Source organism: Camponotus floridanus, unplaced genomic scaffold, assembly GCF_003227725.1.
Source record: "Camponotus floridanus strain SB8 unplaced genomic scaffold, Cflo_v7.5 scaffold4, whole genome shotgun sequence".
Classification (NCBI taxonomy): domain Eukaryota; kingdom Metazoa; phylum Arthropoda; class Insecta; order Hymenoptera; family Formicidae; genus Camponotus; species Camponotus floridanus.
This window is the reverse complement of record NW_020229547.1, coordinates 557,261-584,841: the sequence shown is the minus strand read 5'-3', so window position 1 is coordinate 584,841 and position 27,581 is coordinate 557,261. Positions and strand designations below refer to the sequence as shown.

The 27,581-nt window shown below is 27.5% G+C and overlaps 4 protein-coding genes across 5 annotated transcripts; 3 read left to right on the top strand and 1 right to left on the bottom strand.

The window, feature by feature from the left end:
* The first annotated feature begins 1,966 nt into the window (after positions 1-1,966).
* Positions 1,967-3,961, top strand: LOC109610418 (neurophysin 1-like). Its single transcript, XM_025411510.1, has 3 exons — positions 1,967-2,136; positions 2,980-3,184; positions 3,781-3,961. The coding sequence occupies exons 1-3, from the start codon at positions 2,011-2,013 to the stop codon at positions 3,894-3,896; spliced, it is 447 nt and encodes a 148-aa protein (XP_025267295.1). The 5' UTR covers positions 1,967-2,010; the 3' UTR covers positions 3,897-3,961.
* Positions 3,962-5,572: 1,611 nt separating this feature from the next.
* On the bottom strand, positions 5,573-18,706 carry LOC105257212 (vitellogenin receptor). 2 transcript variants are annotated; one of them, XM_025411409.1, is made up of 32 exons: positions 18,609-18,706; positions 17,306-17,372; positions 17,066-17,226; positions 15,409-15,549; positions 15,184-15,292; positions 14,936-15,073; positions 14,567-14,680; positions 14,360-14,494; positions 14,056-14,271; positions 13,269-13,437; positions 12,939-13,137; positions 12,644-12,835; positions 12,445-12,565; positions 12,100-12,240; positions 11,760-12,012; positions 11,455-11,666; positions 11,073-11,219; positions 10,856-10,986; positions 10,566-10,690; positions 10,068-10,261; positions 9,756-9,940; positions 9,251-9,486; positions 8,705-9,012; positions 8,150-8,389; positions 7,932-8,084; positions 7,576-7,715; positions 7,386-7,477; positions 6,999-7,236; positions 6,653-6,830; positions 6,248-6,518; positions 6,007-6,133; positions 5,573-5,815 (listed from the first exon to the last, which is right to left on the bottom strand). In XM_025411409.1, the coding sequence occupies exons 1-32, from the start codon at positions 18,609-18,611 to the stop codon at positions 5,699-5,701; spliced, it is 5,253 nt and encodes a 1,750-aa protein (XP_025267194.1). In that variant the 5' UTR covers positions 18,612-18,706; the 3' UTR covers positions 5,573-5,698. The 2 variants fall into 2 exon arrangements, with proteins under 2 accessions (XP_025267194.1, XP_025267195.1); XM_025411410.1 differs by having other exon boundaries at positions 17,066-17,223.
* A 758-nt stretch (positions 18,707-19,464) lies between these two features.
* Positions 19,465-21,668, top strand: LOC105257211 (zinc finger protein 157). The gene is made up of 3 exons (XM_011267675.2): positions 19,465-19,525; positions 20,485-21,106; positions 21,503-21,668. Exons 1-3 carry the CDS (start codon positions 19,465-19,467, stop codon positions 21,666-21,668), a joined length of 849 nt encoding a protein of 282 aa, XP_011265977.1.
* A 606-nt stretch (positions 21,669-22,274) lies between these two features.
* On the top strand, positions 22,275-27,045 carry LOC105257202 (putative ATP-dependent RNA helicase me31b). The gene is made up of 8 exons (XM_011267667.3): positions 22,275-22,691; positions 23,902-24,066; positions 24,263-24,469; positions 24,552-24,723; positions 24,807-24,957; positions 25,530-25,725; positions 25,814-25,984; positions 26,178-27,045. Exons 2-8 carry the CDS (start codon positions 23,926-23,928, stop codon positions 26,472-26,474), a joined length of 1,335 nt encoding a protein of 444 aa, XP_011265969.1. The 5' UTR covers positions 22,275-22,691; positions 23,902-23,925; the 3' UTR covers positions 26,475-27,045.
* Positions 27,046-27,581: the final 536 nt, after the last annotated feature.

Genomic DNA, 27,581 nt, shown 5'->3' with positions numbered 1-27,581 from the left:
TGGCAACATAAAGTCTACACATTTTTTTATACATTAATTTACTTTACATTACTTTATTTTAAATTAGCACTAATTTAATTAAACAATAACAAAAGTAAAATAAATTTATTTAAATATTAATTTATTTGTATGTGGAAAGGACAATTGCAATATAAAAAATCTTTTATAATTCTCTCTTTTAATTTATATCAAAATATTTTAAATTTTTCTAAAAAATATAAATTTTGTTTTCTATCCTTCTAAAAGAAAATAATAAATTATTTACAGCCAGTGTATAAATAGACCATTGTAACTACTTGCAATAAGATAAAATATTTTGAAAATAGTATTTATCACACTCACCAGTGCCGAATTTTTGTAAACATCACCGAATTTCTGCGATGGCCAATCACCCGTCGAAATATCAATCAGTGTCTGTAAATAAATAATTAACAATATAAGTTACAATAAAAATTAAAACAAATAGAATTTTAGGAATATCAACAAAAGCGTATATCAATTAGAATTGTACTTGAGTGTAAGAAATTGTATCAATAAATTATTTATTCTAAAATTCATAATAATCATCATAATATTAATATACAAGCCTAATTTCGTAAATCTGAGAAAAATGTCATATCAAAAAATAAAATTAAAAATTAAAATAACAAATGTTACAGATATTGCATTTCACAGCTGGTACATACTTACTACTCAATCGTTCAATTGATCAGGATAAAAAGAATGAAGCTCTTTTTTTCTAATTATTAAAATGCTTTGAAGCATTTGTAAGTGCAACATATCCATCATCCGCGTTCGATCGCTACATTATACGATTACACGATTTTATACGTGGTATCTTGAAATTGATAATAAAATTAAACCTTCTCCATTTTGAAATAATGAAAAAGAAAAGAGGCTTACCGAAAAGTCTATCTATATCAGTCTATCAACCTAAGAGAACACGTTTTTGGTTCCGATTTCCTACTTTATTTTTAATCTGCGCACACACTTGCAATGAGTTACTAGTTTCGAATCGCCATTTGCAAAAGACGTATATCTTAGTGTGTATACCCGCCAAGGATGGCGCTGTAACTCGTTCTTATATGACGTACGTAGACGTTAATATATATATAGTGCATAAATTTAAATTCACAAATATAAATGATAAGAAAATTATAAAATTATAAAAGATAAGAGAACATCTACATACGTCATATAATGTGTAAGTATATAAATTCAATTATGTGGGTGTCCATATAAAACCACACATACATTTCAGGCATGTTTGTTGTATTATTGACACATATCTCTTATATCAAATATTACTTCTTATATAAACATTTTATATTTTATCACATTAAGATCTTTATATGCATATTTATTGCTTTTCTCGCTCTTGTTTTAACAATTTACAAATAATAATATTTTTGTCTCATACAAGCGAATTTACTTAAAATTCTTATTGAGTATTTGAAGATATTCCTATTCATAAAAATCATGGAAATCTTATCTCTTTATGTAAATAATAAATATTTAATAAGATACAATTCTTATTGTTGCAAAAGCTAAAGTTTCCAATTGAAGAAAATGAGGAAAAAAATTCAAAAAGGAGAAAAATATCATGTAGCAGTCACTATGCATTATACAAACGTAGAACATTAATATGTATATTTAAGATATTAATTTCTTTATTTTATTCGGCACATTTTTTCATAACATTCTATATTTTTTATTTAAATTATTCTATATTTTTTTTCCAATTTTATTTTAAAAAAAGAAAAAGTGATAGAAAGGTTTTTGCAACAATGAATGAAATCATATGTACATATTTATTATTCTCGCATAAAAGTAGAATTTTCATAATCTTTAGAGTGCTGCATTATGAGGAATATCTCTAAAAATACTCAAGAAGAATTTTAAGTATGAAAATTCAATGATATAAATAATCGACGGAGCTCTTCGAACACAACAGTGTTTTTTCGATCGTTGGTACACTATCTCGTGCAATATCACCAGAGTTTCCTCAGGATGCTAAAGCAACTTGTCATTTGTGCGAGTTTGATTTTCTTGAGTCATGCTTGTTTAATTGTGAATTGTCCACGTGGTGGAAAAAGGAGTGATATCGCGTCTTTTTTGAAAACTGTTACACGAGAAGTAATATATATATATATATATATATATATATATATATATATATATATATAATTTTTTCTTTAGTATTAAATATATTATATAATAATATATTATATATTATATAACACAATTATTTTATAGATATTATTTTATAGATTTTATAAATATCTAATAAATCTATCAAAAATAAATATACATACTTAATATAATTAAAATTTATACTTCTTACAAATTTATACTTTTTACACATTTATTCATCTATTTATGATTAATAATCATTATAGAATTACATATGATTTTAGTACATTAATAAAATCTAATATATTGATAATTTGAAAGTTTAAATCCCTAAAAAGAATTTAACAATGATTAATTAAATCCACAGAAATAAGTATTGTGGAGAGAGAAAGAGAGAAAGAGAGAGAGAGAGAGAATTTCAGCAAAATAAAAAATTTTTTATAAACTTATTTATTCTAATTTGTTATCTATTGTTTATCTTTTATACAGAATTATTATTAATTATTGTTAACACTTAAACTAGAAATTTACGCAAATACATATTTTAATAAAAAGTAAATAGAAAAATAATACTAAGATCGAAATATTTTATTATATGTAAATAGGAAACTACTCATATACACATCCTTTATATAAATTATGCTTCCTATTCTCGTATCTGCATATGATAAAACAATATTGATTTTTAATTTTTTTAAATATTTATTTATATAAATATCTGAAATTTACGAGTATTTTAATTTTATTTTTACTATTTATATATAAATGTATAATACAATATACAATTCTGTTATAGTTGAAATCATTATACTATTTTTCCATCATTATAATACTTTTTAAATACAGTGTCCCACATGTGGCCCCAACCATATGGGTCAATGTTTCGGACCTCGCATCTGCTGTGGTCCCAATATCGGTTGCTTCATAGGAACACCTGAAACGTACCGTTGCAGAAAAGAAAGCCTATACACTAAACCTTGTATCGCTGGATATGCAATGTGTCGTGGAAATACAGCGCGATGCGCTGCAAACGGTATTTGTTGCTCGCAAGGTAAGCATAAGGAAACAATTAAACTTTAAAGAAAAAATAATTACTTTTTAAATAAAATTTATATTGTATATATATATATATATATATATATATATACACAGGATGTCCCAATTATCTTCCGTCATCTTTCAAAGACAGATTCCTGGGATCATCTGAAGACGATTTTTCCTCAACGAAAATGTCGAAGCACTAATAATTTTCGAATTATAAGTGATTGGAAATAAGGGGTTTTTCATAAACTAAACTTTATAGAAATAAAATATTAACAAAACCACATTCTTTGATTAATTTTAAATAGAGTTTACTTTAGTTGAGTTTTAATTTAAGATTTAATTGTAAAGATATATGATGACAAAAATCGGAAACATGCAAATAATGATGGCCTTCATTGACATTTTCGCTGAGGAAAAATCGCCTTCAAATGATCCCAGGAATCTGTCTTTAAAAAATGACGGAAGATAACTGGGACACCCTGTATATATGTGTATATATATATATATATATATATATATGTATATATATATATATATCAAATATAATTATATATTATGTAAAAATATGCTATAGTTTATTTAATTATATATTAATCTATTTAGAATCCTGCTATATGGATACATCGTGCAAAATTTCTGATGTGGCTGATCGCGAAATCGATACTGATTTGTATATGATACTCTCAGGCAATGAAGTATCTAACGAAATACTTCCATAATGTAAAATTTCAAATTTTCACTAATCACTCTTTGACGTTTCAATTCATATAAAAATATAATTATATTATCTCTCTCTTGACAATATAAAAGAAATAATAAAACGAATTAATTAAAAAACGCTGAATTATTAATTATGTACCTGTAAACATACAATTTTTGTTTTTTATTTATTTAATATATTAGTATATGTTTTTATTATGTAAATATAATAAAAATTTTATATTTAATTTGCATTTTAATGCATTGAAAATAATTATTATATATTAACGTTAAACAATTTTAATTTTAATATCATTATAATATTACAAAATGTACGTTATATGAATGTATTATAAAAATAGATATAATTATATCGATGCATATATAAATATAACATATCCCCTCTGAAAAAAATATATTAATTTTTATATTTGACATATCATTTGAATAATAAAAAACGAGTAAGAAAAATGTAAACATAAATTATTATATCAATATTTGATTATTCTATATATATTAAAAAAATTCTCATGATAATACATGCAAAATTAATCCACAAAATGATAGTATAAATTGTCGCAAATAACATCAACGTTTTTTGTATTATTTGTTTTTAAAAATTATTATTTAATAAATATGTCAAAAAAGACTAAATTATAAAGACATATTATTATATATAAAGGCATAAAAATTAATATATTATTAAAGACATAAAAATTTATTATAATAATTTATAAATTTATGCATAAAAATTTATTGTTATTTATTAGGGGTGTCCAGCGATTTAAGAAGAACTTGAATAATATTTAAGAATAGAAAATTTAACATATTAATTTGTAAATAAAAAAATTATTACATAATTAGGTTATTTTATAATTAAGTCCATAAGATAAATCAACAAAAAGTTAAATATTAAAGATTTTTAAGAAAAAAACTTGCGTTCTAATTACTGCGTTCTAATTACTACGTTTCATTAAAGATCTTTAATAACCGTTTTTTAACTTTATATTAATTTGTATTTCAAAAATTTTTAAAATTTCTAATTACGTGATAATACTATACAAACCAATACCACGCAATTTAATGCTACAAAATTTTAATATTTAATTATATGTAAAGTTTGAAATAATAGAATATATTATATATTTATCTTTTATAACTGTTATAATGTTTACTTTTGTTAAAAATCTTATGGTAAATTTTATATATTATAAAAGTAAAATTATAAAGTAAAAAAATGAAAGCAGAATTATATAAAAGTATTGTATATTTTTTGACATATATAATAACAAGTAATATACGAGTATATAAGAATGTATAAAATGTACATATTGAAATAAATATGTACAGATTTTCTAACAGTATTTATCTGCATCTAAAAATTAAGATTTAATTGTATAATGATTTAATTGCATGACTATGTTTAAATATATGTGCGACTTGTACTTAAAATGAAATATATAAAAACAAATCTTTATATAAATATAAATGTATTGTAACACAATACTTTATATAACATTTTTTCGAATATTTACTAAAAACAGAATGATAATATTTAGGCTAAAAGCCAAAGAATTTAAAGTTATATCTATATCAAATCTCATTTGATACTGTACGATATTTAAGCCTTTGATATGTAAACCTTTGATATGTAGACATATTACTAATTCATTCATATATATATATAAATATATATATTGATATATAGTGTCTTGATATTTATAATACCAATTATTAAGAGATCCTCTATTATCGCATAAATAATATTCTTTAATTTTAACTTTGATATTTTACTTTTAAATTTCATTTGATCATAATTGAATTATTTCGAGTGTGTAAAAGAAATTAAACACGCATTTCGTTTCTCTATTTCTTCATCTTCTTTTTCCAATTGGCACAAATTTCGTTCTGATCTCTTCACACTACTTTCCATCGCAGCCTACAAAAGAATATTGAATATTTAAGTCAATCATTATCATATTCATACAGTTTTTGCATGACCATAGAAGTGTTGTATAATGTATATTGTAAAATGTATATTGTAATTAAATATAGAATTGTAGTAACATTCACGATACAGTTAGAAAAATATGATATTTAAGTGTAATATGTTTATTGTTCTAATTTTACCTTCAACAAATTATCATTAATAGGGTTAATATATTCATGCTCTCCGGGAGATACATTTGGAATTGTAGAACTAAGTATTACCGCAACCTCATCTCTTCGATCGTATGATGGATTATGAAAGCGAATACTGAAAATAATCATATCATATTTATATTTATATTGTGTCATATCATTGTATAATTTTTATATGAATAATATAACAAATATGTATTATATTTGGCCAAATAAATTTCGAACGTACTTGAGATCATTTGTTTTTGTCTGTGATTTGATTTTTTGATAGTAATAAGTGCATAATGACAAAACAATCACTAGTATGATTATTGTTATAATATAAATTCCACCCTGATACTGAATTCTTGAGATATGTTTTGCAGTGACTCTCATTTTATCGTGTACCGTACAGGTGTTATTAGATGTTGTTGGTTTACCGTCTTGACAAATGCATACTGCATCGTTAGTTTTTAAAATGCACATATAATCGCAGTTTTGCTTTTCACAAAGATTCTCAACTGTCAAACAAACATATAATTTCGTTTTACTCGATTAAATATTATGATTAATCAACAAATATGCAAAATTTAACATGATTTATTTTGATAGTTTTTAAATATTATAATAATAGATAATTTATAGATATACTAACCGAGAGGATGTCTGGAAACATGTAAAATAGCGAAATATTTGTGAATATTGCTCGAACCTATATCCATTATTTCGCACGATCTGTTGGCATACAATTTACATTTTTGTATTTGACTATTTGATCCCATTAACCAATAAATTGAATTTTCAAAAATACTGATATCTAATGGTTGATGTATCTGTAAGATCGAAAAATATTTTATTAGAAAAAAAATATATATATATATATATATATATATATATATATATATTTAATATATCTATTTTTATACAAAATGTGGTTTTATATATATATAGATAATGTTCTTATTATAATAGGATGGATTAAAAAATAATATTCATTTTACATTTGTATTTAAAAATGTGCTTCGTTGGCTCCCATCTAAATTAGATGATTCGATGGTTTTGCGAAAACTATCCGACCAATATAATCTGGTTTTCATATGATCGATTGCCATTCCACTCACGACACCTATATCTCGAAAACCGATTATCTTCATATTGGCACCCATCATATCTGCCCGACATATTTCACTAAACGGTTTATCATGCACTTGCCACGTAGTTTGACTCCAGAATAACCATCTGTAAAGTGATTTCGATTTTTCTCTGATATCCTAACGTTATATGCCTATTTTACTGTGCTTTTCTTTATAATTTCTATCAAATCAGTAAAAATGATGAAGATAAATAAAGATAATAAGAAACTGGCAAGTAGAGTGAAAGAGAAATACCTATTTTTTGAATCGATTATGAGGGATGTTACTTTGGCCACACCTTCAATTTTAACCACAGTTGCACATTTTTGTTGTTTCAAGTTGCATACCTTTAATAAATAAATTATTAATTATTATAAATAAATTAATAAATTATTAATCAATTTAAAACATTTGCATTTATTTGATATTAAAGAGAGGAATATACCTTAATCATATTTGGATGAGTATTATAATTAAAATAGATATTATTAGTGATCCAATCAACTGCAAGTACTCCCGGATTCTCGACATTCGTAAATACGTTTAGTTCATTCGTTTTAATGTTAAGCTTATTAATAGCTTCATCTGCAATTATTTTTTTAACATTTATTCAAATAATATATACGTACATAAATTTTTTAAAGATACTTTTAATTTTGTATTAAATTGATTTTGAAAGTCTTTTATAAATATTTATATCTTTTTAATAAATACATAATAATAAATGTATATTAATATAAGTAATATATTTTATTTATTATAATTAATTATAATAAATAAAATTTAGATATGAAAACTAACCGTTACTCCAATAAATAGCATCATCAAGTGCATTTACGTCGAAACCAATTACACTCAGGCCCGTTAACGAATGAATTACTTCAATTGAGAGTAAATTCGATGATATTTTCCTGATATTATCATCGGTAACAGTAATTAATTCCATTGGCGGTCCTAGAGACAATCAACAATTCATTATTTTAAACAATTTACACAAAGATTTAACTGCAATCACTTACCGATAGCTTTACAAGAAATTCTATCGCTGCGAATAACATATCCATCGTGACATGAACATTGAAAAGAGCCCACAATATTTCGACAAATCTGCGAGCAAACATCAAGCTCGCATTCGTTTATATCATCACATGACTTCGTGTCAGCGGCCAAACGATATCCTGTTTGACAACCACAAACTCCCCCAAGTGGTGTCTTGTAACATATATCTTTGCAGACATTGTTGTGCGCACAAGAGCTTGCTACGCAGAAAAGTAATACATAAGAAAATGATGTGTATTTAATGTATAAGAAATATGTTTAAAATTTGTGAATTCTCTCTCTCTCTCTCTCTCTCTCTCTTTCTCTCTCTCTCTCTCTCTCTCTCTCTCTCTCTCTCTCTCTCCTTAATCTACCTTTCGTTTCAAAGTAAAAAAATTATTTAAGTTTCTTAAATGTTTAAATTTTAAATTCTTCAAAGATAAAAATGCTCCACATATTTTACTAAATTGTTTATCAAAGACATTTTTTTACAAGGATAGAGAATTTTAATAGTGCAACAAAGATTAGCTACATACTACATAATCCATTTTCATCACTGCCGTCCAGACAGTCTCGAATACCGTCACATACTTTGTCGAATGATAGACAAATGCCCGTAGTGCATTTAAATTCTTCACACATGTTTGATGTGTTAACATTGACCTTCCTCCACTTACTACCATCACAGTCCTTCTCGTCTGATTTGTCACCGCAATCATCGGTTTTATCACATACCCAGCTCTGCGGAATGCATTTCTCATTATCACAGGCAAATTCATCCTTGAAACAATATGTGCAATGATGCTCATCGTCGTTTTTTGGACAATCTTGAACACCGTTGCATCTGTAATAGAAACAAGTATGAATAGTATAAATAATATTTAATATTGTATAGTCTTTTATGTAAGAATTTAAAAAATGGATAGTCTGCACAACAAAGTTTGTTACTTAAAATTAATAATGCTGTTAGAGAACAGAAAATAGTTTTACGAATTGATCAAATATTAGTATATGAATTTAAATATTTGTTTGTAAATTTTCACAGGGCAATCATCTAATACATTTTAAAAGAATCCACTCACTTTACTTTCTTCGGGAGACATATATCAGTGTTGAAGCATAAATATTTATCATCGGTACAATTAATAGATTTTTCGTTCAAACAATATTTCTCGTCAGACTCATCGCCGCAATCATCGATGCCATTGCACTTCAATGAAGATGATATGCAACGACCATTATTACATTTTAATTTTCCGTCGCCACAGATGTTTACGCTGCATTCCCCGAGTTCATCCGATCCATCCGAGCAATCTCGCTTAAATATGATCACGTAAGATTATATAAAATGACATTAATAGATTGCGATCAGAACCAATCAATAAACTTTAAAATTAATTCTGATTTAAAAAATTAGATATTTCAATATTTTATTTATTTCTTTCCATTTTATTTTCACAATAATTTTTGATAATTATTATATTTAAATTAATTATAAAATTCGTTGTACAAAATGAAAAATTAGTAAATCAAGTAACTGAATAAATCAAATTATGGTTGTACTAAATATAAATAATTGTAACCCACCTCTCCGTCGCATTCCCATTCCTTTGGTATACAATTTCTCACATCTTTGCACATAAATTTATTCGGAGAACACGTACGCTCATTGCAATGATTATTTATTTCATCGGAAAAATCAAAACAATCATTATGCCCATCACATTCTAAGGAATTCGATATGCAAGTTCCATCATGACATTGAAATTCATCTAAGAGATATAAAAAATAATTAAATGATCATACAAGTATAATTATAGTAAAATTGATGCGATCGACAAAGAAAAAGATCGTGAATTTATTCAGGTGTAATTAATTTGTCATTATATTTCTAATTACCACTGTGGCACTGCAGCACAGGACAATCCTCCTCGTCCGATTTATCAGGGCATTCGTACTTCGAATTGCAACGATCCATTGAATTGATGCACGTACCATCTTTACACATAAATTGATCTTTCTCGCAAATGCCAGACTCACCGCAGTAGCTCGCTTCATCCTCACCGTTTGGACAGTCCATGTTACCATCGCACCTAAATAAATAGCAAAAGATTTAAAAAATGTAAAACATTATAAAACATCCATATTATAAATATCATAAACTATTAAACTATTAATATTATAATATTAAAATTTTTTTTTATTTAAAAAAATTATTTGAGATACAAGATAACATATTTTCATGATTCCGCGAATAATTAAATTAATATGTCATAAATCGTTCATATCGATTAATTGTATTATATACAGAAAATGTAAGTTTTCAGATAATTTATATAACTTACTATTTTAACTTGTTTATAGATTATACATATAGAAAAAATCAGTTAAACGCACCACTGATGTTGGTTTATGCAGATGTCATGTTCGCTGCATTTGATTTCATCAGTACGACACGCAGACTGCAAGGTACATGTACGATTGTTCGCACTTAGCATCATTCCAGGAGGACAAGCACAAATCTGGAAGTAATTGCGTAAAATATTACATAACATCCTCTTTTCTTTGACAAATAGCATCGCATCAGATAGATGAAATGATCAAAATAACAATGTTTTAATTGTATATCAGATGTTTGTGTTATAATCGTCGAATGTTTGCCACATCTGAAGTTTGTACACACTTACAAATAAAGTAGCAGAGGAAGGCAAACACACATGTGAACAATTTCCATTATTTTTTTGACAACCGTACTCCTTGTGTGTAACAATATTGTGCAAAGCTACCACAAGTGGAATTTCTGTACTTACAGGCATACCTACAAGTATTTATTTTGCTAATTAATTATTCTATACATGTATATGCATATTTTTTAATATTCATTAAAAGATTAAATAAACTTACGTAATGCAACATGGTTAAAGAATCTATTATTACTTTTATAATTTATGCTATACAATACATTAGAGTCGGGTTTCGTCCAGAATATATCATCTCCGGCAGTTGTAATACTCGCAAGTGAAAAGAATCCGTTATGAACGAGATATCGATCTAAAAATTCAATATTATTTCTATAATATTTGAAAAAATTTGTCCTTTCATAATTAAATATTATACACAAATACATGATATTATTTTTAAAATGTAAAATATAGTTTATCAAAATATAGTTTATTCTTGATATGTTTTTAATAAAATAAACGCATATATACATATATTTACATATAAAAATTTAAGAATCAAGGTTCAAAACTTAAATATTTATCAAATAAGCTAAAATACAAACTTTCAGCTTGATATGACATAATTTCACCAAAATCAGTCACAAAAAGTGTTTTTTTAGCTGTGTCATAATGCAATAACATTTCTGTATACTCCATATTCCTAATTGTGTTAATTGAATTTCGCGGGCCGATTCCATTCATTTTCATTTTTTCTAAACGATACGACGGTGTATATAATCTTGAATATTTTACATTGAATACGATGAACATTATGCTATAATAATCAAAATATTATATTATATATTAATATTATCATTTTATAAAAACCTTGATAATCAATCTAATCTTACAATTTGAAATGTCATACCCTTCTTCAGGCGCTAAAACAATACTGCAAGGTCGATCCTCAAAATAAAAGACCGTCTTCGTTTTGGTTGTCAAGCTATGTACTTCGATAGTTTGGTCTTCTTTATTCGATAAATATAAATTATTACCAATATAATCAAATGCTATTCCTCCCAATATTGCATTGTTGAACGGTATAAGATTTTCAGTAATGCCGCTATTTGGATCATAACGAATGATATAATTCGTATGTTTATCACTTGCAATTATAGTGCCTAAATAAATTTTAATTTTAAGAAAAAAAATTAGTATAAAAATGTTATAAATGTTATAAATTTTCTCATAAGAATCTTATAAGATACCAGTAAGTGAATCATAAGTTGCTGCAGTTATAAATCTTGAGGTAGTACTCGTAGTTATTTTTGGCTTTCCCAAAAAGTTGTGAAAATAATCTATAAATGTATTTCCCATGATGATAATAAGGTGCTGCTCCTTCTTTACTTCTGAAATTGTATTTATGTTAATTTGGAAATATAAAACTTAGTAATAATAAAGCTTTGCTAACATATAAACATGATATGATATTAAATAACATGTGCGTGTACACACATATACATATTTGTATAAATGTATTGTACAAATGTTAATATGTCCTGCAAATCTAATATGCTTTTTTTAAATTACAGATTTTTTCGCAACAGATTTACCTCGACACGTATGATTATCGGCTTTCAATTCTTTATCTATAGTGCAACCACATGTATAGCCTTTATCTCGATTCAACATACATAATTGAGAACATGGATTAGGATGACATGGATTTAGAATCTGAAAATTAATAATCACAGATTTTACGCACCGATTCTGTTGCAATGAAAAAAATAATAACAAAAATGATGTATATACTTTGGGTTTTATTGCCGAATGATCTATATGTATGTCATAAGGTTTGGTTAATGTGTGAGTTATGATTTTCCAATCCTTTCCGGTAAATTTATCGCAAGATTGTATCGTATTTTCGTGCCAATCGCTCCAATATAATTTATTTTCGAAAACCGCCAAAGAATATGGAGATTGGATTATATCGTCCAATACAACCTGCAAATAATTTAATTACAAATATTTTCTGTTATAGTTTTAGTTACATCTTAAAAGTTACATCTTAATTATATAATAGAAAAAAATATATAAAAACGCTGACTCTTCGATCGGTGCCGTCTAAGCGTATTGATTCGATTACATTTTTCTTCTTTTCCAACCAATATAAACGATTATTCGGATAGTCAATAGTTAAACTGACGGGCCATTCTAAGTTATCAGTAATAAATGAGCTACTGTTTTTGCCATCCATTTCAGCTATTCCAATATGTGGGAAACCCACATCGCACCAAAACATTATTCTATAAATATAGAAATAAATATACATAATCTTAATATTTTCGTATTAGTATATATATAATCCCATTCATTATTTATATAATTTATTTATAATAGGAATTTGAATATATAATTTTATGATAAATATAGTTACCCTTTAATTGGTAATAGAACGATTCCTCGCGGTTTAGATTGCTCACTTATCAATATGGTACAATACGTGCCATTAGCGTTACAAATCCCGATATGCTTGTTACCATCATCGGTAAAATATATATTACCCGTAATCCAATCCACGGCTATTCCCGATACCGAGTCCAAACCTTATTTATAAAAAAAATACGTAAAATTTGGAACATATAATAAAAAAATTATTTGTAATTTTTCAGATATATAAATAATTGGTAAATCTTTGCTTTAACTTACTCACCTCTAATGACTTTAACCTTGACTTTGACCTTAACTTTTTAACCTTAACTTTTTAATAAACAATGACCGATGGCTAAAACTTTTTGGAGGTCATTCAGGGTAGTGACCTTGACAACATAGGTCAAGGTCAAAGTCATTGGAGATGGGTAAGTTAAAGTAAAGGTTTACCAAATAATTATTTGATAAAAAGAAACACATGATATTTAGTCTATCATATTTATTCTTCTTATATTTTTATTATAATATCTTATATGTTATTATTATATTTTTAATTAGCTCGCTTTTTTTAATTATGTGTGTGTGTGAGTTAACAAATAAAATAATCATATCTTTTATTTTACTTTGAGAAAAAAATTAAATGTTTAAAAAATTATTTTCTAAAATAATATATACTACTAATTAATATATACTACTAATTATTAATATATACTATGATATATACTATGATATATACTATGAAAATTATTTCTATGAATACTTTGCAAAAACTTAATTATTAATAAAGCACTTACCTTGTGTAACAATGGCTTCTTGTTTTCCTTCAATAATAGTGCTCGCTACAATTGTTTGGAAATCTTTAAAACGGTTCGAACAATAGATGTAATCTCCATTTACAGCGATACTGGAAACATGACTTAAGTTTTTCGCAGCTGTAAAATATATTTTAGAATCGAGATATATTGCGCGAACCTCCGTTGTTATAGAGAACATCAACGTAGCCTCGCCACCTAAATTTCAGTTAAAAAATTCGTACTTTTATAAAATCTAATATAAATCAATATTTGTCCTATCACTTGTATATGTAAATTAGTTCACCATTGTTTGTCGTAGCTTTGCATGTTTTCATATCATCTTGCATGAAGTAACCTGTTTCGCAGGTACATTTATACGATCCTACCGTATTGACGCATCCTTGATCGCATATGCCATAAATCTGACATTCATCGATATCTATAAAAAATTGTTAAATAATCTTCGCTATAATCCACGTACGATTATTGCTTTTGTTCATCAGAAATTTACCTATACAAGTGATTGTATCTTGAATTTTATAACCTGGTTTGCAGATACATTTAGGTCCATCAGGTGTTTGTTTGCAATTGTCACTGCAATTTAACAATGTGCAAGGTATTTTACCTGAAAAAAAGAAAAAAAGTTAATTAATAAAAAATTTTATAACAAATTATGATTACATTACATGTTAAGAAATGTTAAGTATTAGAAGGCTCTCTCTCTTTCTTTCTCTCTCTCTCTCTCTTTATATATATATATATATATATATATATATATATATAATATATAATATATAATAAATAATATATAACATATAAATAATAAATAATATATACAATAAAAGCAATAATTAAAACTATATTAATATATCATACTTACAACGGTGATCTTCATCTGATCCATCGCCACAATCGTTTTTTTCATCACACACTGCATTAAGAGATATGCATCGTTCATTTAAGCATAAGAATCGATCATATGCATTTTTACAATCACTTGCAGATAACGTCTTATTGTCTAAAAAAATATAGCATTTAAAAAAAATTTTCTTTTGGATAGCAAGACTTAATCTTTATATTTCTATTATATCATTAATAATTTATATTTATACAAATTCTCTCTCTTACCGCAATTGCTTTCATCGCTGCCATCGGGACAATCCTTTCTATTATCACAAACCCAATCTTTCCTTATACAATGTTTATCTTGACATCGAAATTTGTCATCGCATTTTAACTGTTGCGATAAAAATAAAGTTAAAATATATTATAATTACAAAAATGCAAAACAAATATGATAAATAGATAAATGCTACATGATAACGCACAAAAAAATGATGTCAATTTATTCACCTCATTTACGCAACCATCATACTCGTCGCTTCCATCACTGCAATCCTTTACTGTATCACAGAACTTCCCTTCCGGTATACAATCTTTATTTTTGCATTTAAATTCATTTGTGGCGCATATTATGTAGTGAGGATATGAAATCTGAAAGCACAGAAAGAAACTATTTTATTTGATATTATATCGTTGTATACTTACTTATTATAATATATAAAGATATATCAAAAATTATCTCTACATTCTATTTTTACAGTTTATTACAACAATAATAAAGAACTCTTTACAGACATTATTTTTCCACATAATCCCCTTTTTTAATACATTTGGTCGAGCATTCCAGTTTGTTTATGTCTCAAAAAAATATTTTTGTGTTGTTTGCCACTATGTCTTTCACGTGTTGGTCTATGGAAAATTGACCACCTGTTACAGCTTATACAATTAAAATATTTTAAAAACTGAAGTTTAAAGTCTTGGCACATCCGCTTTGGTCATAGACAATTTCTTAAAGCTTTTTTGAGTGAACCAAAGAGATGATAAGTGAAGGATGATATGTGAAGGAACAAGATTAAAACTATATGATAGGTGGTCAACTTCAAATTCCAAATTTTGAAGTATTTCAACTGTATAAGCAACAATAGATCGTTGAGTTCCTATGTCACTAATATGTGAAACACGTGATGTGCATGCATGGCTGATATCGCAATCCTTATTTCTGAAGGCTTAAACAAATTTGTGAAACACTGGACCAAATACATTGAAAAACAAGTAGAATATATAAAATGATATGCCTATAAGTTCTCCACTGTAGTCTTAATAAATTGTAAAAGTAGAATACGGATAATTTTAATTTATCTTCGTTCAGGACATTAAATTAAAGAAAATATAGACAATATTTATTTTCTAAATTTTATTCAGACACATAATTTAGGCGAATTTTATAAATGTTGCAAATATCACTTTTGCAAACAAAACTATTATTTTAATGATAACGAAAATTGAACTTTCTATTGATAAATAAAAGAGAGAATAACAATATATATATATATATATATATATATATATATATATATATATATTCTCTATATTTTTAACAACAGAAAGTTCAATTTTCATATCATTAAAACAATAGCTTTGTTTGTAAAAGTAACATTTGCAACATTTATAAAATTCACTTAAGTTATATATCCGAATAAAATTTAGAAAATAAATGCTGTTGTCTATATTTTCTTTAATTTAATATTATGTCATGAACGAGGATAAGTCAAAAATTATCCGTACTCTGTATATATACATATATATATATATATATATATATATATATATATATTTTTTTTTTTTTTTTTTTTATATAAGTAATTATTATTGCGAAATATTTGAAAAGAATAAATTTTACTATATTTTTGGATAAAGAATATGATTAGATAAATAACGAATATGTAGTCTACAGATAAAATAATAAGGATTTTTATGAAACTGTTTCAAATTTTAAGATAAGAGATTGTGATGTATTAAAAATATACATGTAATCTAATTGCAAGTAGTATATAAAAACTATTCAAACATGATAAATTAAGAAACATTTTCAGAAATTTAAAGTAAATAAAAATTAGAAGATACGTGGCACAAAAAATAAAATTTATATGAGTTATATAATACTCACAGTAAAATTTTTGTTACAGTTTTTTTCATCTGATCCATCCCAACAATCTCTATCTCCATCGCATTGATATATAAATGCTACGCACTGGCCACTATCACATTGAAACCACTCAGGTTTATCGCAGTGTTCCCTAGAGAATTCCTCTAAATAAGACTCATCTGCTTAGAGCACAAAAATGTATATTAAAAATTTATTCATAAATATAAATTTTTCTAAACTAAAACGGGGATATTAACTTACCATACCAGCCATAACAATAAAAATACAAGGAACTAAACATAAGCAAGCCCACAATACGTGGCATCATCTACAAAAGAAAACGTCAAAATTTTATTTTGTAAATAAGTCACATTCTTTCCCAACTATTATTTCACTGATGATATTATATAAATATATATACGTATATTTTCAAATATATAAATATGCATATTTATTACGCACTTTTTGAAATGAAAGCAGAATTAAAATATAAGTAGCTGGTGTACTTAGCTGTTGTACAAATTTATTTAAAAATTCAAATATATTGTAAATATATCGTATATATACATCTTATTATCCAAAATTTTCGATATAAATTGATATATATATATATATATTTAAAAAAATAAAAACTTCATTTTTATCTCCTTTTTTGGAGGAATGTGTGTAACTCTTCGGGGAGGGATGTAGGGGTATATGTTTATATGAAAAACCTCTCTTAATTCTCGACAAAGAATTATCTCTTAAAATTTTTCGCACTTATTCAGAAACACCCTGTATATGTGTGTGTGTATATATATATATATATATATATATACACAGAGTAAGTCACTTAAGACGGCCATCCGAATAACTATTACAATTTTAGTGATAGAAAAAAATGTTTGAAGTAAAAATTGCTTGTTATCAAGGAGGCAATCATGTTATGAGGAACATTTTCCTCAAAAATGATAACAATCAATTTTTACTTCAAACATTTTTTCCTATCATTAAAATTGTAGAAGTTATTTGGAGTGTCGGTCTTAATTGACTCACCCTATATATTTCATATTATAATTTATTTCAATTTAATTTATTTATATAAGAAAATATATTTAAAAGTAATTAAAATTTAATTAAGCTAATGTAATTTTTTTTCAAGTCAAGCTATTTGTTAATATTTTCTTTACACTTTATATTCGCAATAAGTAAAATATTATCGAAAAAAACATTGGACAATAATATGCACATATATATCGTTATATGTGTGTGTGTGTGTATGTAAAATTTGTATATATGTGTGAATAAAATATCTATATGTAGGATAGTATTTAGACCTACAATGAGTATAAAAAATAGATTTAAAAATATCTTTTATGTATGATTAAATTAATTAAAATATTGTATAAAATATAAATGTAATTAAATTACAAAAGTTGTTGCATTTAATCATAAATTATATATATATATATATATATATATATATATATATATATATACATAACTTGAAGCATTTATATTAGAAGAAAAGAAAGTTGCATCATATAAGTTCAATAAGATAAAAATGTATTTTGAAAAAACTCACCATGATAAATGAAACTTCTTATGTACACATGTAATGTTCACGTATTTTTTATATTTATGAAGAAGAGAAAAGAGATAGACGTTTTGACCTGATCGCGACGATAGACGAACCGATTCTGAGACGCTTGCTTCAAATTCAAGGTTTCTTCATATCCTTGTTTCCATTACGAATGTTATCAAGAGACTAAAGGTCGTCTCTCGACCAATAGGAAAGTTATGGAAATCTCGTAAATAGACACATGACAAAATATTCTTAATATGTAAATTCTACTAGATATTTCTTTTGTCAGAAATTGGATATATGAAAATATATATATAAAAATCGAATTATAATAATAAATGTTCTGTAATATTTAAAAATCATAAATTTAAATTCACTGAATATCATGTGGTAGAAGCAATATTTCTGATTACATTACATATTAATTTTTTCATTTTACAAATGTATTATCTAAATTATATGATTTAATTGTATCTTCTCGTTAGAATGTTAGCAAAAAAAGATCATAATTTGTTAATAGTAATACGAAAAAGAGAGAATAATTTATAAAGAAAAAAGAGAATTACTATATATTAATTACTATATATTTATTATATATTATATACTTATATATATATATATATATTATATACTATATATTTATTATATATTATTTACTATATATTTATTATATATATACTATATATTAACATTCTAATTATTTATCAAGTACTTTAACAATCATTGAATAATACGCCACTGCTTGGCGAAAAACAAATGCCGGTGGAATACACGGCACTACTATATTGCTGTTGTAGTTAGCAGTTTAACATTCTTTATAAATAATAGGCAGGTCCAGTTTATTATCTCAAGAAGAATGCCACGTTGTTTGATAAAGTCAATGGTACGATACCATAGAACAGATGATTCAAACGAAGGTATTTATACTTTTTTTTACAGTATCTTTCCCAGTATATCATTACGATTCGGTCCTAATACATGCACGAACGGAAAGACAAATCTCATCTATGGTTATGGATATCTTGACATATACCAATTCTAAAATTATAAAATGTCTGTGTGACCGTTACTTCAACCTTGGCTATTCTCACAATAATAAACACTCTTCTTACTGATCATGCCATTTATCTCCTATTTTCGCGTGATATTTCCAAGGGCTATAAATTCATTATCAAAGGAAACACACTAAAAGTTTTTTTTATAAATTGTATAAATATTTATAACATTATGTAGATATTATATATGCATAATATATATACGATTATAATTTTTAATTATTTATTATTAGAGAGAAAAAATTAATTTTTCTTCATTAGAGATAAAAAACGAGTTCTTAAACTTTTATATTTATTTTATATTATATGAAATTTTTATATTATTTGATTAAGAAATCTCAATGAGGAATAAAAATTTTGTGTAAAATAAGTTTCTATATCGACTTTATTTAATTTTTAAAAATTACATATGGATCATTTTGATTATTATCGATATTTTAATAATAAAATTTTTTGAAGATATTAATCAATAAATAAAAATGTTTAAAATTTATTTTTTAATTTTTATTGTACATGATTATTTTCAATGGATATCAAGAAATATTTATGAATTTGTATAGACCTTTCAAGCATTTTGGATAACTAATATTATGACAATACATTATGATCTATATATAACTAATAACAAAGTAAAAAAATATTTGTTTTACAAGGATCAATTTGTTTATTTTCCAATTACTTTCTTTCGCGTTTAAAATAATATTTTAAAAATATAATTATATTATAAATAATTATAAATAAAGATTTATAGGATATTTAAAGCTAAAAACTAATAAGCATTGTGCCTCTTTACGCATCTAACGGAAAATCGATCTTTATAGAGACCGAATTTTCATGGTTACCGCCGTCCGCGGATCTCAAACGAAAAAATCATACAAAGGATGCAACGTCTAAGACGAGCAATATCTGGACTTGTTCAGGACTTCCCATTGTAACTCGATACAGCTTCCATAAAGTTAATAATGCCACGTTTGACACGGGCTTAAATACGGATCGAAATTTTGCAAATATTCGCCAGGATGCTCCACCGATCGACGTTGTAAACACAATCGATTCAGGGAAAGTGTCCACGATATTGCTCGATAACGCCTCTCAATCCTCCTGTAATGCGAAAGAATCATTAAGAGCAACGAAGATAATGGATCCAGGGAAGCTTAATGGGATGATAAATCAGAAAGTCGTGATCAACGGCTCCGAAACGCAAGCGCTCTCGCAGGCTTTGTATCTGATGCCGAAACAAAAGCACGAACCGATCAACGTCGCCGAGAATAAGACGTCTGTTAAAGAGAACGCTCAATCCTGGAAGAGAAATAAAACGATGCATTATTGTCCGTATTGCTGTAAGAGCTTTGATCGACCGTGGGTGTTGAAGGGTCATTTGCGTCTTCACACAGGCGAGCGGCCCTTCGAGTGTCCCGTTTGCCACAAATCTTTTGCAGATCGGTACGTAAAAAACAGAGACGAGAATAAGATCTCGCTAAAATTAGAAGCCTTGAATTAATGACATGTACTCGATTATAAGTATTAAAGTATACTTTCACGAGTTTTATCTTATATTTTATTTAGTCTTATATAAACTTGGACAGATTAAAAATCTCGATATTTTTCTTTATTAAAAATTTAATTCTATAAACAACGTTTTGCTCCAGATTTATTTTATTTTTAATTTTTAAATTAAATTTTTATTTTCATTCGACATCTTCTATATATCTAACTTCATCCTATTTCATCAGTGCTAGCCTCAAAATAATTAAAATCTAATTTTAATAGTAATAAAAATCTAATTATTGAGAGGCATTATTATACGATTGATTAATTTTTACGTCATATATTTTACAGTTCTAATTTGCGCGCTCATCAAAGGACACGTAATCATCATCAGTGGCAGTGGCGCTGTGGTGTATGTTTTAAAGCTTTCTCGCAAAGACGTTACTTGGAACGTCATTGTCCGGAGGCTTGTCGCAAATATCGTATATCCCAAAAGAAGGAATTTCCTTGTTCGTAAATATAAAGTTAATATAAAATAATATGAAGTAATATAAAGTAAATAATATGATAAGTAAATAATATAAAGTAAATATAAAGTAAATATAAAGTAATAAAGTTGTTCTTAACAATATGATGTATTAACATATAAAGTTTTATAATATATTACATTATGTATGCCATGTTCTGTTGTTTGAGAGAACTTTATGCCAATTATCTTTTACATCTTTCCGGTTTTTCTAACACTTGTCCGATGACTTTGCAACACACAATCCAAATACACATAATTCATAATTTAAATTTAATCTTATATTTATTAATTTTATCATTTAATTGATAATACGCGTTTGAATTCGAAATATAGAAACAGCCTTGATGTCATTGAAATCGTACATTCATTTCCCCATCCATAAAACATTCGATATATAATTTGAATTATTTCGAGGACGCGCGCGATTTGATCTGTACGTATCTGTACGAACCACGTGGACGCGATTAAGAGTCACACGATTGGCTGACGCGAGACGCTAGTGTTCTCCCGTCAAATTGTCCACGAATCATCGCGAAGCATGAGAACCGTGCCTTGAAATGTCCGACCGTGCTAGTTTCGCATCTAGGTACCTTTCGGCCCTTCATGGTACGGACCGTGTATACCGAACAAGCAATAATCGTCGCTGGCATTCGACGCAGTGCATTAGTCAGCGTTAGTTCGGAATTTCGAGTTGCAAACGGAAGCGCAAATCACGAGACGTACAAGACGAAAAGACTTTGAGAGTCGGGCCCACGCGCGTCACACACGCGAGAACTCTTTTTTTTCCCCCCGTAGCGCGAACGGCGAGCTTGACAGAGCGGTAGAAGAGGAAAAAGCGCAGCATCGCATCGCGAACGGCTACGGTGCCCCGACGCAGTCACTGGCGCTGCGAGAAGTCGAGACGAAATCCATTGACATTGGGGGAAGAACGGCCATTTTGGCGTGTTGTCTCCCACCGATCCGAGTGCTCGAGGCGCACACACACGGTATCGACGTCCATCCGTTTTCGAGGTAAGGAACACGCCGTCGTCGCCCGTCCCGGGCGACGTGCCCGCCCGCGATCGTCGCACCCCTCGTCGACGTTTTCGTCGCGTCGCGTCGCGACGCGCGCCGCGCGTCTCCGAGGGTCTAGTTTGGTCTTCGGGGGTCTAACGGTATCGCGTTCGTTTCCGTCGTTAACGACGGCTCGATTCGAAACGCGGAGGAGATCCCGACGGATTTACTCGGGAGAAGACGACCTTAGCTACGTACGCATGTGCGTGCGCGTGTGTGCATGAAAATTTTTTCGGGAAATAAATCGCGGCATATACATATATAGCGTTCGTTGTAACGCATATTGCACGAGTCTGCCTTTATCGACGATTCGAACGTTACGCGTTTGAAATTCGCAAACTTGTTTTGCCTGCACGACGTATCAGCTATCGTTAATCATGGACGCTCGTGATTGGTCAAATATACGCTGCTGTTTTCCTTTGTTGTTTCGTGCTTCGTTCGTATAATCGTTCGCTCAAATTCGAGACAGTTTAAATATTTTGTCTCATTTTGATGTATGTAACGAGCTCCAGAAAAATGCGGATGTTCCTTTGTATAAGTAACGTCCTATATCCTACATTTAGGAAAAAGTGTCCTTGTTAATACTAATGAGATTTTTTTCTTCTTCCTTAATTTTTTAAGGAGCAAGAGTTTATTTTATCTTTGATTTTTCTTAAAATAACGATCTATCAAATTATATCTTAGATGATTGTTAAAAAATTCTTACGTTTAATTATGTAAGTTTTACATCTATTGAAAGCTATAAAGGATAAAGAAATCGAATTTTTTTGTAATATAGTTAACTGTATTATTTAGAAAAGTATTCATATGCCTCTCTTGTACATCCAAACATGCAAAAACACTTAGCACATTCGAATGTATTTATAACGGAACACTACCTATAGGCATACAGTCATTGTAGGTCAATTTTGTTTGGTCTTGTTCTCCTGGCTCTCTATTCAGATGTTAACATAAAAACTTGGTAAATGCTTTCCAATATTGTCTTTAGAGCTTCAGAGTTATATATTATGATATTTTATAAATTTATAATACAAGTGGCACAAAATTTTGTGAATTTTTAAAAATGTATATTTTACAAATATATTAAGATGTAATAATTCTTGCTGATATATAACTACAAATTATTTCTTTTTTTTTTATCGGTATTTTTTGTTTTTTCTCTTTCCAGAAAAAATACTGCAATATTTCCAGAATGATGATCGAAACGCATATAAACTCTAATCACATGTTGAATTCTGGTTTATCTAACAAATCGGAAATAGATAAAATGGATGATGTAGGTTGGAAAGCCAAATTAAAAATTCCACCAAAGGATAAGAGAATTAAAACAAGTGTAAGTTTTATGAGAGTTTTATTTAAAAAATTAATAAATTATTCATATTATATTTTCAAATTTAACATACGAATTTAGATTTCAAAGATATCAATTAACTTTTAAAACTTAATTTTATTATTGTTTAAAATTTATGAGAATGTTTAAATGGTTTTTTCTGATTAATAATGTACCTTTAAACATAACTCTCTTATAGGATGTTACTGACACACGTGGTAACGAATTTGAAGAATTTTGCCTAAAACGCGAGTTATTAATGGGGATTTTTGAGAAGGGATGGGAGAAACCATCACCAATCCAAGAAGCTAGTATTCCCATTGCACTTTCTGGTAAAGACATCTTGGCACGAGCAAAAAATGGAACTGGCAAAACTGGAGCATATTCAATTCCAGTGTTGGAACAAGTATATATAATCATTGTATTAATCTAAAAAAGAATATTTAGATGTTATATTTTTCTTAATACCATATTATTTGCTCTTTTAGGTTGATCCAAGGAGAGAAGTAATTCAAGCATTGGTGATTGTACCTACAAGAGAATTAGCATTACAAACATCACAAATTTGTATCGAGCTTGCAAAACACATGGATATAAAGGTTATGGTCACCACTGGAGGAACTAACTTACGCGACGACATTATGAGGATTTATCAAAAAGGTAAGATTTAAAAAAACTTTAAATTTACAAATGAATTAAATGAGTTTGCACATGTAATAAATAAATGTGTAATATTTTTTCAGTACAAGTAATAATTGCAACGCCAGGAAGGATTCTTGATCTAATGGATAAGAATGTGGCAAATATGGAGCATTGTAAAATTTTAGTTTTAGATGAAGCAGACAAACTGCTGTCACAAGACTTCAAAGGAATGTTGGATCATGTCATATCAAGGTTTGTAAAAAAAAGAATTATAAAAAAAAATTGGAAGATATAAATATTTAAATATACATAGATTTTTTTTATTTTTATCCATCTCAATCAGATTTTAAATTTAAGCATTTTGAATAAAATTAACATTGATTATTTATAATTTAAATGCAATATATTTTGTATAATTGTTTTAAAATGAATTTTTGAATGGATATATTTCGTCATTTCATATTTCTCCAGAAGCCCTAAACTGATCAATCAATGATACTTTTATTGGTGGCATTCAGTAGAGATAATGTGTGCCATAATCTGTAACGCTGATTTACTGAATCTAAAAATAAGGGCTAAACGATTATCATTAGTGATCTTCTTTGCTAAACGCGCCTATTGATTCTTGATCAAAATTTAGATTTAGATTTGTGCTATTTTTTCTAATTATTATTCTCATGATTCATGTTGATGATATTTTTTACTAATATTATGATTTGACTGCTTAAAATATGCTATTATCGTTAATTATTAAAAATAATCATATTGTTTATACATTGATTCATGATTTATGGTATTTATTAGTTGTATTATTTTGCTTCTAGATTGCCACATGAACGTCAGATTTTGTTGTATTCAGCTACATTTCCTCTGACTGTGAAACAATTTATGGAGAAACACTTGAGAGATCCATATGAGATTAATTTAATGGAAGAGTTGACTTTAAAAGGCGTAACACAATATTACGCTTTTGTACAGGAACGACAAAAAGTTCACTGCCTTAACACGTTATTCTCGAAAGTAAGACAGCATTTAATGTTTAATTTAATTTAATACATTGTATTTTTAAAAATTTTAGATATTCATAAATGTATTATTATATTTATAGTTGCAAATAACGCAAAGCATAATCTTCTGCAATTCGACGCAACGCGTAGAATTATTGGCTAAAAAAATAACAGATCTTGGATATTGCTGTTATTATATACACGCGAAAATGGCGCAGGCGCACCGCAATCGTGTGTTTCATGATTTCCGTGCAGGATTATGCCGAAATCTCGTAAGTTGATTAATATATGTGACTATAATTTTATTTATACAAGTGTATTACACACACACACATACATACATACATACACATTTTTTTTCTGATACAAATAAATACTAAAATAAATTCCATAATTTAATTTATCTATAATAATGTTTAACATTCAAACTTAATATTTGATTCTCAAATGCAATTTTTTTTGCAGGTGAGCAGTGATCTATTTACCCGCGGTATTGATGTTCAAGCTGTGAATGTCGTAATTAATTTCGACTTTCCGAAAATGGCAGAGACATATCTGCATAGAATCGGCCGATCTGGAAGATTTGGCCACTTAGGTATAGCAATTAACCTAATCACGTACGAGGATCGCTTCAATTTACACCGTATCGAACAAGAGCTTGGAACAGAAATTAAACCTATCCCAAAGGTGATAGATCCTAGTTTGTATGTAGCGAGACCAGAAGACAATAATAGTATGGAAGAAGGTAACGTGTCCAAGTAGTTTCGATACTCTGTTGCAAATGAAGCTTTACAAAAAGCGCTCAAAAAGTTTTAAGTGAGAAGAATGTGTGATCGTGATTCATTTATGTAAAGCATACATAGTTATGCTTCAAACTCAATGGAAAGAGTGAACTTAGTTTGAAAGTGAAATTTGTCACAGTGAAGGGGTGAAAGACAAAACAGTGTATTAAAGACAAAACAGTGCTGCAAACGATTTAAATAAAGAAGTGCTCTGTACAAACAGAAATTGAAAACTTCAATTATCATTGTATTAAACAAGAAAAGGATGAAAGTTTACTTGTAAATAAAACATACTAAGCATGCGTAATAAGTGAGCTGAGTGATTGAAGCGACGTGCGAATGTTGGTGTGAGTCATTTCTTTGTATATAAATACATTTAAATGTACATAAGCTAAAACAAATCAGAGTCAAGCCATTATCAAGATGCACAATATGTAAACAAATATGTGAATAACATAATAATCAATCATTGCATTTTATCATAATTGTAAATACTACATGCGAATACACACAACATCGTTTTAATAGAAGATTTTTATACAACAGCTTCATTCTTCCAATATTTTTTTGCTTCTGTTTTCACCTAATACAATGAAGAAAAAGGGCATGTATAATTTAGAGAAAAGAAATCGGCCAATCTCTGAGTGCAGCATACTAATCTATATGCTCATTACTTTTGTACTGTCATGCATATATATACATATAAATTGCCCTTAGACTTTAATAAGATCTTATACATCTATAAATTGCTCTTAGCAATCTAATAAAATTTGGAATATTAAATATCAGTTGTAATATTTGATCATGGCTTGATTTTGCTATCTGTCAATATTGTCATACTCTGAAATTCAAATCACTTGTCAATGTTAAAACAATCTTGTTTTTCTGTATATTTAACCTGCCTTTCTTTCATTGATAGAATTTGCTTTTTTTTTCCTTTTCTTTTTTTTTTTAAATACAATTGGATTTTCTTTTTACAGTACCGTGATTGAGAATCAGAGGTTGTACAATTGACTAGTTTTATATAATTATTTTTTATAAACAACTGGCTGGTGGACTCCATTAAACAAAGGTTCTATTCTGATGC